The sequence below is a fragment of the Aphelocoma coerulescens genome, chromosome 1A (assembly GCF_041296385.1).
Source record: "Aphelocoma coerulescens isolate FSJ_1873_10779 chromosome 1A, UR_Acoe_1.0, whole genome shotgun sequence".
Lineage (NCBI taxonomy): Eukaryota > Metazoa > Chordata > Aves > Passeriformes > Corvidae > Aphelocoma > Aphelocoma coerulescens.
The window spans coordinates 6,511,326-6,525,017 of NC_091014.1; the positions used below are offsets into that span (position 1 = coordinate 6,511,326).

At 41.1% G+C, this 13,692-nt stretch overlaps 1 protein-coding gene across 4 annotated transcripts in view; it reads left to right on the forward strand.

The window, feature by feature from the left end:
* CELF2 (CUGBP Elav-like family member 2) overlaps window positions 1-13,692 on the forward strand; it is a 375,542-nt gene that overhangs the window by 300,098 nt on the left and 61,752 nt on the right. For all 4 annotated transcript variants that reach the window (XM_069034697.1, XM_069034704.1, XM_069034714.1 and 1 more), the window contains one exon: window positions 7,735-7,869. In XM_069034697.1, the coding sequence (XP_068890798.1) occupies window positions 7,735-7,869 (135 nt within the window). The remainder of the gene's footprint in view (window positions 1-7,734; window positions 7,870-13,692) is intronic.

Below are 13,692 nucleotides of genomic sequence, written 5' to 3' on the forward strand. Positions count from 1 at the left end.
CAGGGCAGAAGCCGTGCACTTAGAGATCTACATACCTGCAAATGTAAATTATGATTGGGCTCTAAATCTCTCCGCAAGGCTTTTTTAAGGCTTCTTTTTTTGCTAATTGTAGTGCATCCCTTTTTCAGGCTTCTCCAAGGATTATGAAGTTTGGAAGGAAATTAAAACTTCACATTATGCTAGGTTTCCCAATATAACTTTCCAAACAAAAGTGGCCATGAGCCCAGGAAATATGAGCTGTCACCGATTTGTACAGGAGGGGGTGTTCTCTCTCTCAGGTTGGAGTCATAGAATCATTGAATATTCTGAGTTGGAGAGGATGGATATCTGTCCACAATGATTTTCAAAGCCTGATTCCTGGCCCTGCACAGGACAATCCCAAAAATCCCACCATGTACTTAAGAGCATTGTCGAAATGCTCCTTGCTCTCTGTCAGTCTTGGTGCTGTGACCACTGCTCTGGGGAGCCTGTTCCAGTGCCCAGATACCCTCTGAGTGAAGAGCATTTTCCCAAAGAGTTTTAGCAGTGATTTCTTGCTGTCTTTGTGTGCTCAGAATAGAGGCCAAGGCACCTGGATGGGCAGAAGAACTGAACTTTTCAGGCCCCGCTGCGGTCAAGGAGAACGTTGCTTTTGGAATCCAAATTCCAGTCCCTCGTATGTAGTGCTAGCAGTGGGCACAATTATCCCTTAGGCACAGGAACACCGGCCTGAACCCTCTGAACTAAGTATGGCCTCTATGGGTTCTTCTTTCAAAGACAAATTTCACCTCAATTTCCTTGGCAAATTAGAAAAATAAGAGGCAATGGGCCAAAATTGACTCCCAGTGAGTTACTTCTTCATTGCCTGAAGTGTTTCTTTCTAAAGGAGATTGAACATATTGGAAAAACACTGTGGGGAATTGTGCAAATTCTGTCTTTCTCTGCAAGTAGCACCTGCTTGGAAAGCAGGGTAGGTTGGCTCCTGGCTGCTGCTATTAGTCTGGGGTTATCTGCATGAAACTCCTGCCTGTACTGTGGGAATACTCTCTTATTTTCTGGCATCTATTCCAAGCATGAAATTCATGAGGGATTGGGGTTTTTTCTTGGTTTTTTCCTTGCCATTCTTTGTATTTTTGAGGAAAACAAATTGTCAGTTCAGGGGTTCCAGGTGTCAAATTAAACATCTTTTTAAATTTAGACTCATGAAGGATGTGGAAACTTTTGATAGGCGTGTTCAAGGGGTTGTGAACTTTTTTTTTTTTTTTTTTAATTGACTGGAGAAACAGAAAGCAAAATAATACCACAATGATGGTAATAATGGTACAGCTCCTCAGAAGGCAGGGCGTAGGCATGGGGTTCGTGGAGTGGATGACAGCTTTCCAGCAGCTTGGAGATCAAGAAAGAGAAAAAACAGCAGCGTGGGGGATGTGGAGGTTTGTTTGGCACATGTTTCCCATATGCTCCAGGCTATCCATCTGAGGAGGTATATTATCCATGCCAACAGCAAATTGTAAACTGTACCTCTTCAACCAGATTGGTAAGTTCAAAGGGGAAAAGAAAGAAGACATGCCAAGGCATCGTGGTTTTCATGATCCCTGGTGGTTGAGCTTTTGAGGAATACTCAAATCTCTTTGATTTCTGAGTCACAGGAGGATCCCAGTGGATTTTATAGGTAAAGTGGTGTTTCTCAGTTTGCGAAGAGGTTAAAGAAATTTTCTTGGTCAAAAATTTCTTGTGGAAAGATGTGTAGGACAAGTTGGACACTCTACAATTCTTCTGAGCTTGTACATATGTGTGAAGGATTGATAGACCTGTTCAGGTTCCATAGGGAGGAAGGAGAGGTCCTCTCATTCAACTCACAGAGGTTTTTAAAGAACAGTATTTGCTGTGTGATAAAATGCCCCCTCCCCATATTGAGTCCCTTGTGCAAAAGGTTTGAATGAGCAACCAAGCCAGAGAGTACCAGGATGAAATGCTCCTCCTTTTCCATCACTGTTCCTGCCCTTAGATGTCTACATCACCTGAGGTTTCTGTCCCTTGGCACCAAAGGCCAAACTCACCTCATGGAAACTGGGAGATGGGTATGGAAGGGAGACCTCCTGCACACGTTACTTACCTGGACCAGGTTGCTCAGAGGCCCATCCAACCTGGCTTTGGACACTTCCAGGGATGGGGCTCCACAGCTTCTCTGGGCACCCTGTTCCAGCAGGTCCTTCCCTGCCTACAATGTGTATAAGTCATTTCTCTGCTCATGCAGATGAAGCAAAGCTTGATCTCTTCCACCAAACTTTTAGCAGCTCGAGTTGATGGGGCAAGACTTGCCCTCAGATTTAATTGATTTGTCTACCCAGGAGGATTCTGAAAAGCTTCTTACTGCTGACAAATGTAGCATCTCTGAAATATGCAGATGATGAATTTTGTAGTGTGTCCTGGTCTGATCACCCAGTAGGTCTGGTCTGATAACCTTTGTGCAAGTTGTTTTAACCTATCTACAAAGTTTTGGTTAAGGATTTTCTGCCAAAAAGCATGGTTTTGACTTTCCACCATTAGCAGACTCATCACTCACAGTATTTATCCTTTTAAGGATATTTTCCCTTTTTCAAACAAAGGGGGTTCCTCCAGTCTAATGCTGAAAAACTTACAAACACCTGCTTGACTCTAAGTTGTCTGTGGCCATTAACATGCTACAATTTGCAAATGCTTAAATATGTCTTGGATCTGGATTTGAACACAGTCAGTACTTTCAGGCACATATCCTGCAGACAGTATGCTCTTAAATGGATCAAAGCATCACTGCTTCAGGGAAAATGACAAAATCCTCTATTTTAAAAAAGTTTTAAAGTAGGGAGGAGGGTAACTGAGTAATCTTATAATTTGTTTTTATTTATTTTATTAGTGGAAAATTTAAAAAATAATTTTGAAATTCTAAGTGGCACAACTTTGCCGATTTGGAGGTAGTAATTAGATGCCATATGTTAGCACTAACACATAGAAAAGTTGATAATTAATGCAGGCAGCTCCAGATTCAGGTGTGACTTTGACAGATTGTATGCAAGGGGTTTTCACAGGCTTACAGCTAGGGATGAAAAGTCTGGCTTCACCCCTTCCCTTCTATATGGGAGTGAAAAACCAAAACCAAACCAAAACAAAAAAACCCTCCACACCATTTATACATAATTAGCTATTTATCTATTTTCTTAAAAGAGAAGGCATCTTCTGGGGAGAAAATGCACTCTTTATCTGACTGGACTCCTCAGAAATGTACAATAAAGAGTTATAATTTTGATATTTCAGAATTTTGGAGATTTAGAAGAGTGAAAAGTTTGTTGGATCTTCAGGGAGATTTCCCATGATTATTACAGAGTTTAAATATTTTGTAGCATTCAGAAAATAATCTCTATTCCTTTATTCTCCTGGCTTAGCCTGCAAGAAGTGCTCCTCACTGAAGCAAACTGAGTAAAGCTAAAAAATTAAACCCTTCAGGATGTTATTCTGCACATTGGATGTAGTGCTGTCAGAAGACAGGAAGTTCAGTTTGAAAAGTTCCCCCCCCCAGCAGAGACAGACTTAATCTCAGATAACCTTTGATGGCTAATGCAGAGTTCCAGGTTCAAACATGATGCCCAGACACACATGCCAGTGGTGGCAGAGCTTGACAGGGTTACAAGAGCAACTCATTTTAAAACAGGTATCTGCACTTCATCACTCAGGGTCCCTGCATTCTGGCAAACCCCACCCCAAATCCAGCAGGCTTAGCAGTGGATGTGTCACTCGAACTGCCCTGGCAGCACAGCCCACCTGCATTTGTAATGTGTTAGGATGGATTAAAGGTGAACCCCATCATGTGTTAATCAAGAAACTGTGCAGTTTCATGCCATCCTTCCTATAAATAGAATTTCAGGCCTTGTTTACTGTGACCTTCTGCCTGCTTCTGCTCCATTAAGGAGGGGCAATCAGCCACCCCATCCTACCTGCTACTTCCAAACTGTTGTATATACTTCATTCCCACAGAGTGGTGCAAAGAAGTCAGAAAGTTCAACTAATCCCATGAGTGAGGTTCAGAAATAATGATATCAAACACACACCCAAAAAAGTTTTGATTTTTCTGGATTTTGGATTGTTGAAACCTGCCCCAAGGGTGGGAGAGAGTTATCAAGCAGCAGTGAAATGCTTATATGTGCACACAAGTGCTGGCCCATGCACACTGTTGCCCTTCTCCCATTCTTCTTCTTTGCCTGCTCTCATTGCCCAAAGCACTCACAGCTCCCAAGCTTTGTCCAGTCCCTCAGAGCTCATTTATTCCTTCTGTCCCTGCAGCTGGAGCTCAGGACATCTAGGTGTTATCATGATGCCCAAGATCTGGGAGTTGGATGGAAGGTAACAGCATCTGTCAGTCTACTCAGTCAATGTAAAAAATCTGTAATCTGTCAGTAGCAGGGGAGAGACTGCCCTGACAAAGGCCATCCACCTCGCTGGGAGAGGTGAGATCTGTCACTCTTTGGAGGAGCTGATCTCTTGGCACTGCCAGCAGCCAGTTGAGCTGACACTAAAACTGTAGGTCACTGAAGTTAGGCCAGATGGGTTTAGGCTGCCATCCTTTCCCTAAGCAGCAGCATCTGTCCCAGTCTCAGTGCTTTATTTATTTATTTATTTAATGTATTTAATGCTGGGCTCCTCATTTTGCAGTCCATGGGAGAAACCCAACATGCACAGGAAAATCCGCAGGCTTGGCAGATGCAAAGGGAAGTTTGCTAACATCTAAATACATTTGACCAACACTTCTTGTACTCTGTTGTCTGTTTGATTCTCAAACCTTGCCTGTGTGGCAGGTAAGAATTCATTTTAGAAAGAAAGAAGTGGCTGACCAAAAATGCAGAAATAAATCCTGAAAATCAGTCTTATTGAGGTGGAAAAATATTCCGTTCTCTGTGTGGGAATATATTGTTAAAAACTCTTCCAGCCTAATAATATCAGATGTTCTATCAGATGGAGTGAAAACATGGCATTTTGATCTTGACAATTGTCACTTTAAATGTTTTTTATGCTGGGCCCCTAGCCAGAAAAAGAATAGCAATTTTCTTAAGCTTCAACACTGATCAGCACTGACTAATGGCACTGAATGCAGAGCACGTCATCGTATCAATATGTTTTCTGTACTCTGAGCATTCTTTATGACATCTGCATTTTTAAGACGTACAGTACACAGGAGCTGGATGTTTAATTTACTATAAAATCACCCTCAAGCTGCAAACCTGCAAATCATGTTAGTTAAATGGCATATTTATAGGTTTACTAGCGAAACCGAAGGAGGCCAGTGGGGAATTTGTCGCCTGCTACTTTTTGGAAAATTAAAACAAAGCCTTCTGTTTGCATCTCAATTCTTTTGAGTGTCCATGTGAATCTCTTTGGTTTGAGGCTGTGTCCTGGCACTGAAGCAGGACCCAAGGGGCCTCCTGTGGCAGGCATTTGTCCAACTTAGCCAACAGCTATTTTTAAAAGAAGGTTGGAACCTAGTCACCCTTAGGGTAGACCTGCACACTGTATTTCAAGCCTAAGATCAACCCAAATTTAAACTGGCTGGTCCTAGCTGACACAGAGACACAAAATGAGAGGTTTGTAACACAGAGCAGAAGGCAATGCTTGGAAATGTGCTTGGCACCAAGGTTTCACCCAGCCTGACCTCAGCCTGTGGTGTGGAGAAATCCAGACCTGGCAGCCCAGGTGGTTCCCTTGTCTCAAAACTTTTCATGCACCATGGCCACAGTCTGTGGCTGTTGTCGTGGGGACAGGATGGCCAGGGGACTTCCTCAAAAAGATTGCTCAAGGTAATATAGGAATTGTCTGCAGCTAAGTTACAGGCATCCTTTCACCAGCAGAAGTGGCTGCCTGCACTCCTCTTGTAGCTGTGAGCAAGGCAACTCAGCTTTCCCACCCTTAAAATAATAATTAACAGCATCAAGGTCAGCTATATATTATGAATCAGATGTAAAATTCCATATATATTTTTATATATTTATATCTATATAAATATCCCAATTTGTAGGTCTTATTTGCAATCATGCATTTTCAGCTCCTGATCTGTATATAACTGGCTCATCCCATGCATTCATCATTTCTTAACCCTTTCTGAAGGGTTCACCTGCATGTGGAACCTCAAAATAAAGTGTGAATGAAAATGTTCAGTCTTGAAGAATCTCTGCTGAGGAAAACATCTTCCCCTGGGTGTTAAATTCACACCAATTTTCTTGCAAGCTTGTAGAGTGAGACGCCGGGATTGCAGGGTCTGGTCTCCGTTTTGGGTTCTGAAAAATGCATGGGTTTGGTGCTTGCTTGTATAAAAGCTACCAATACTTTTTAAAGTCAGCGATTTAAGGAGAAAATTACTTCAAACGCTTCTCATGATCAATAAACATGAACCTCTTCTTGTTATTCTTGAAATTATTAAATGCACTGGAAGTGTTGAAATATAACACAAATAAAGTCCTAGAAAAAAATGGACGCAGTTCCTTCTTCCTCAGCTGCAATTTATTCCATTTGACAAACTCATACTAATACAGGAGACAGTTATAGAGCAAGGGAGGATTCTTTTCTTTTTTTTTTTTTTTGTAAGCCCAGAAATGAAAATACTTCATTACAAAAATAATTTGCACAATAATAGAAATAAGTAAGTGCAGTGCAGACTCTCTGGAGTAAAGCTTTCCTTCCTTCTTTGCTTCCCCACAAACCCTGACAGTCTGCTCATTAACAGGGAATTGGATTTACATGCCATTTCCAAAGAAGAAAGCACTGGTGTATGCACTGTATAATAAGCACTTAGATTTTTGGTTTAATATAGATGGGTTGCTGCATTAACATTTTTAAGTCTTTCCAGAGTGAATTAAGTTTTGATGACCTCTTTCATTTTGACAAGAGTCCTCAGCTTTAGACCTGTAAATTTGAGTTTGATTAATAGGACTGTGTGCATCCTGCTGCAGCAGTCCAGCTTGTGCTTTTTTTGGTGACAGTACAGGCAGGAAATATTCTACCAATAATTCAGGTAAAGCACCTTTTTCATGGTTGTTTTTTTCTTTTTTGCAAACTCAGCATCATCACTCATCAAAGGGTGTTCAAGTGATGTCCTGGAATATGCCTTGTGTCCTCCTGAAGGGGAGAGGGCTGTGGCACTGAAAAAATCAGCAGAAAAATTTAATGCATTCTTTTTCCAGAGCAGTCATTACACATCTGCCGTTCCAGTGCCATGCATTAAGTTGGCTGAAATTGAAAGCTCAGATAGGAGCTGCTCTCAAAACATTTCTCAGGAATATTTTTCATTAGCTTGTATCATTACGTGCACAATCCCTTCTTCATCCTCACCCCATCATGATTTCTTTCACACATGAGGGGATGAGGAAATTTATCTGAATTAGAATCTATGCAAAGATATCTTTAAAAGTGTCTCTAACAGAGGATACTTTTCTTTTAGAAGCCATGTAGTGGAGGTGTATGCAGAGTGACTAAGGCAGCCAATTAATATGTTATATAAACAGTGAGCACCACTAGAAAAAGCAGAGAGAGAAAGAGAGAAAAACGAGATATTTGGGGTGGGGGAGGGAGGGGGAGAGGGAGGTTGTAAGTATAAAGTGTTTGCCTTAGGACTTGTCTTCAGTTACAGAGCCAGACTCACATGACTGGAGCTTGGTTTGATGTGGTAATGAAGCATTGATCACAGGAAAAAGATGAAATGGCCTTTGCTCATTCATTATTTTTATCTTCTAGCTGTGGAAGACAGAAAATTGTTCATAGGAATGGTTTCGAAGAAGTGTAATGAGAATGATATCAGGGTGATGTTTTCGCCGTTCGGCCAGATAGAAGAATGCCGAATCCTTCGGGGACCAGATGGGCTGAGCCGAGGTGAGTGTGCAGTCTGTAAAGTCTCTTTCCTTAAGTGCTAATTGGGAGCTTTATGTCACAGCCAAGGTAGGCAGAGCTGCTGTCTGCAGCGAGAGGTTACGCTGTAAAACGTCCCACGTGATGAAGGTATCCACATGAACTTTTCACAGTGACTGAAATTATCACCTTTTATTTCCAATGTCAGAAAGGTCTCGGTGCCAACATATTAACTTGTGTTATCACCCTGTTTGTCAGCTGCAAAGGTTCCTTTGCACCCTGAGAAAACACCCTCAGTTTTCTGCTCTCACAAAATCAAAGTTGCTCCCCTGACCCCATTTCTGCTTTGTAGCACAAGGCCAAAAAAAATAAGAAAAGGACAGGACCGCAAATGACTGCTTGAAGGCATAAAGGTGATGGGAACTGGCCCTCGTTGTAGCACTATCTCCTCCATTCCTGTGTTTTCTGTAACTATATGCAAAACATAGGTCTGCTTTATCTGAGAAACAGAGGTTAGCTTGGACCTGAGAGCTTTGCCTGGACAAAAGTTTGTAAAAAGAGCTTTTAAATCTTGTGCCTCCACCACATCCCAAAAACCAGGGCAGAGGTGTTAAGAATAACCATCATGAGTGGTCAAGTGGCCAGCCTGAACTTGCAAATGAAAAGCAGCGAAGACTTCAATAGCCAGTGATCCCTTTTGAGTGCAAAAGTACCTTAGGGAAAGGCCTTCTGAAAACCTATTGAAAAGAAAGATAATTGTATCTTGATGACCCAAACTACATATTAACTCCATGGTATATGGACCTGAATTTATTCTCAGAGCATGAACCTTCTCAAAACATCAGTGCCAGGGGTTGTTGAGTGGAAAAGGAAATTGGGATAGTCCCATCTGTCAGTGCAGGATGACGCTGTGGTACCTGCCACAGACATTTAATGGCACAGGGAGTAAGTAATTTTCATTGTGGAGCTGTGAAAAACATCACATCTACAGAAAAAAACAAATACATAGAAAGCACAGTTTATGCATTTTATTACATTTTCAAAAGCCATAGAAAAAAGTAATAGCGCCCATTTTGCATATAGATACGGGTATAGATTTAGATTTTTTTTTTCTTTACTTTTGGATCTACTTGTTTCTAGTAGGCAATAGGATCCACAGAATTTTGTGCAACAATCTGCGCATGGGGGTTTTTGTTTTGTGGGCAGCCCAGTTTCTATAAAACACCTATACATTTCAGCAAAGGAAGTGCAGGTATTCCTATCTTTCATGGCACTTCTTGAAAGCACTTACTGTAGTACTTCTGAATAATGACTTGTTGAAAAGCCACTCTGACAATAAATAGGGAGCCCCAAGAAAATTACGTGTATTTATGCTTTGTGATCCCCAAACTTTTGGGGCTGGGATGCAGCAGGCCCTTCAGGCAAGGAGAGCCTCATGATCATGGCTTTTGCCTTGGGGAAGATAAGGGCAGAGTCTGAGGTTGGTTCCTGCAGCTCAGTAAGGAATGTTTACTGATGGAGTTGAGTGTTGCCTTTATCTTTCTAGACCCAACACTGAGGCAAAATAAGTATTTCTGATTTTTACTGATTTCATTGTGTAAGCAGCACAGGGAAGGGATGATGGAAGACGCAAGTGGGAAAGGAGCTAATTAACTGCTGAAATAACAAGATCTGAGCATCAGATGTTTTGAGCCCCAAAAAAGATTTAATTGACTTGTCAGCATCACCCAACAAAGAAATGGATCTTTCCTGGGATCCATAAAAATCCCATTGCATGCTTGCTTTTATTCAACAGACTGGGTTTATTAGGAGCATAGAAAAGCTGATTATGAAATCCAACAGAGTAAGTGAGGTTGGTGGGGTAGTTTTGTTCTGCTATGAACAGCAATCTCACGACAATCAGGAGCTGAGATTCCTAAGCCACGTCTCCAATGTATCAGGCAGGGCAGTGTTGTGTGCTGGCCAGCACAGCTGTAGAGTTAATGTGCTGTTCTCTCCTGCTGGAGACTGAAGATCTCAGTGCAGGTAGGTCACACACCAGCAACCACAGCAGAGCTGCATCCTCTGTGCTACTTGGGTTCATTTCGGTCACAATCACGACTGATATTCTATCATGCCCTCATGCCTCATGCCTTGTTAAACTCGAATTGCTTTCTACACACCCATGTTCACACTTTAAAATGAGTTTGGCTGCACCAACCAGGTTTTCAGGCAGGTTTTTATCAGCTTCACAAAACCACCACTCCATGAGATAAGGCAAAGCGTTGGGAAAATGGTTGGTATTGCAGTTGAAATGAAAAGTGCTGAGGGACATCTGCAGAGGAGGGAGCTTGACTGAAAAAGCACAAGGTGAAAAACTGCTTCAGGAGGAAGGACTTACACTGTTAAATCTTTGTAAAGAGTTCCAATTCTTAATGAATTTTAATTCATGTTACCATTTCCAAGATGTTAATTCCCTTTGCCACAAACAGTATTTGTTTTCTCAGCACCTGTCTGGATGTACTTTCCTCCTAGACGCAGAGGGGTAAATGGAAAATAGTCACTGTCTGAGGAAAACACTGACCTTGCCATGCCAGAGCCTTTGGGAGCTCAGTTCAGTGCTCACAGCAGTGAGATGGAAACGTGGTCCAGTAAACTCTGTTTGGCATCTCTTTTCAATTGCATAACAAGTGCACATCATGATATCTCAGATGAAAAGAGCTTGAAAAGTACCTTCCTTGGTATTTATGCCAGCTTTTGAGCTTTCTTAAAAGGTTCAGGCAAATAATCTGCATTACCAGCAGATAGTTGCAAGGAATAGCTCCAGGTTCCACTGCTCAGTAGAACAGTTTTGGTTTGGACTGGGTTTGGTTTTGGTTTTTTTTTAACTTAGTAAAGACTAAAAAGGTTTCAGCTGACTTTTATTTTAGCCCATGTCTACACTACAACAGCAACCTTACCACTGGTAGGGTAACAATCTGCTCTCAACTCATAGGCAGGATTAGGGTTGTATTGTACCACATGGGCTCCAGTAGCAAGGAGAAATCCCATCCTGTGGCATCAAGGGAAAATTTAACACTTTGTGATGAGTGTGATGTAAGTGCTAAGATAAAGGGAGAGGGGGAGAGAGACAGAACTTGTTCTTTCTGTTGTAGTTCCTAACTAAGAGTTGACAGAACTTTATTAAAGTTGCACCCATTGCTGTCACTATTGATAATGGACCATCACCTTTTCCACTCAAAATTCCTATTGTCAGCTGTTTGAAACTCAGCTGTAAAATGAGACTAAAGTAATGATACAGAGCTCCAGTGGTAGAGAATTTTAAAGAAACTGAGAGGGTTTTTAGCTTGAGTCATGTTTCCCCCATTATTACTCACTCCTGCATCTAAAAAATAACCATTGTTTATACCTGTAACTTGCTATATTTTGATCAGCTACAAGAATAGGCAGCAACCAAAAGGTATTGCCTTCCAAAGGCTCTGGGATAGTCCTTGTGAAATTAGCTGGCTGGCAGCGAGTAATTTCTAGCTGTGAAAAGTATTAAAAAATAAAAATACTCTGTTGGTAGTAGAGATAAAGAAACCAGGGATAGCCAACAGCCATGGGGGCTGGCCACCTCTTGAGCAGGGTTCGTGGACTATCTAAAGAAACTTGCCACTGCCTGTACGATATTCATTATTCAGAGAGAAGAATTCAGCCTGCAGGGTTGTTTAATCCAGCACTTTTTCTGAAGAGCTAAGTATGCTTTACAGAAATTCATGATTGTGATATCATGTGCTAAGCTTCATTATCATGAAAAAGCAGAAGTGAACTGCCGCAGATGATTAAGATTTTAAATCACTTATTGTAAACAGCTTAAGGAAACTTTCAGACCTCCTGACTCCCAGCACTATGTAATGTCTGCATGACCACAGATGCCAACACAGACAGACAGGCAATGAGAGCTGGAGTGTGCAAAAATAGCCAGAAATACCCAAGTTTGATTTGTAGCTGTACCACTGATGTGCTATATTGACCATAGGTGAGTTGGTCACTCAATCATCTCTGTTCTCCTGGTGCTTAAAGTAAGGGTAGTGATGCTCCTCTGCCTTTGTAAAATGCTTTTTTTTAGATCAGTGGATCAATATCTCTGTATCACTCTAGGAATTATTACCATCCATAATGATGATAAAAAAAATCCTCTTATCCTTATCATAGGAGCACCACATAGCAAATTATTCTGCTGTATTGCTAAGTGCAGATTTATATATCAGATACCAGAAAGAAGTCAACTGGGTTAATAGCATGCACTGAAAAAATGTGCTAATAACATGTAGAGAGAGTTTGCTATACCATAAAAATTGTGAAAAAGCTCAAAATGCATTTTTCTACATCTTCTAAGCTCCTAATTGTATGACTTTTTTTAACAAAACATCACCAGGCACATGGGACGAGTGAACATTTCTGCAGACATTGATTACAAGGATTGTTTTTTTCATTCTTCTTTGCTTTAAGAGCAGGTTAGAAATGCAATAGCAAGTTACACCATGGTCAGGCAATTTAATTTCTTGAAAATGCATTCAGAACTATGAGATTCAAGGGTTTTCTTGATGAATTAGTAAAAGAAAATTAGTATTTGCATCCCAATTAATTGCAGGGAAGAATAGGTGAGGAGACTTTTATGCTGGGTTTTTTTTTCCTCTGAATATTTACTGCTCCCTTCTGAGCTAAACTAACACGAAGTGCCAGCTATGGGAACACCCTAGTTTAGGGGTCACCTTCCGAATTGTGTATCAGTAAGTGGTGGGAAACGAGGACAGTGGAAGTGCTGTATTTTTAATAGCTCTTCAGAAGTACCTCAGTGTCTTATTCCCTTTGCTGCAATGTGGTAACATTTTCATTTTTTCCAATCACTATGGCACATTTAATTTTGTTTTCCCTTGCTGAAGCTCTTTTGCAGCTGGGAGGGAAGAAACGCATCCAACTGACCAATGTCTCTGCTGGCCTTTGGCCAGTAACTACATCTCAGATTTCCATTACTGCAGTTTTGCAGCAATCCCTCCCAAGAGGGAAGCCTGAAATGAAATAATTTGCAAGAGGCTTTATTCCAGCAAGAAGATCATCAAGGCACAGTTAGAGAATGTGGTCTTTGGTACCCATGTAATTCCGGGTTTGTGTAAATTCCACCTACTGAGATCTGTACTTTGCAGGGTGGGTAATTGAATGTCCAATTAGAAATGCCTTGAGGCAAACATGAACTTCAGGAAATTTAAAATCTACAACGTGTCATCCAGTCAATAGTCAAGTCAGTAGAGCTGAAGAGCTGAGGCATGGTTACAGGACGTGCCTCTTGTAACCTTTATGTGCCTGATATGTATAAACTGAAGAGCTTCACTGTGGCTTTTTCAAATTATTTTATTTAGACTGAATTGTTGGACTTGGTCTCAGACATGTCATTGTGTGTCTTAGGTAATACTTAACAACCAAATATCACTACAGTAAACAATTTGATGTACAATTTAATTTGTAGATGAAATGTATTTTAACCACCAAGACAGATTTTTGTGTGATGTCTTCATTAGAAGGCTGTTTTCCAGGATGTTCCTTCCTTCAGACTGGGCTGTATTAGCACAGTGTAGAAAAGGAAAAGTCTACTTTGCAATCTCAGCTAGAAACATTTTAACCCAACTAGCGCTTATTTTTATCACACTTCAATTTCCATAGCTTTTTATTCAAGCCTTATCTTCTCTTTAAATAGAAGCTTTCATCTCAGAGGATCCCAACTACTCCTTGCAGGAGTATTTGGCAGCTTTTCACTTTTGTTTCTTCGCAGAAATTGAAGAAAAACTTTGTTTACAGTGTACTTGGAAGCTGTGAGGCAACCATTAC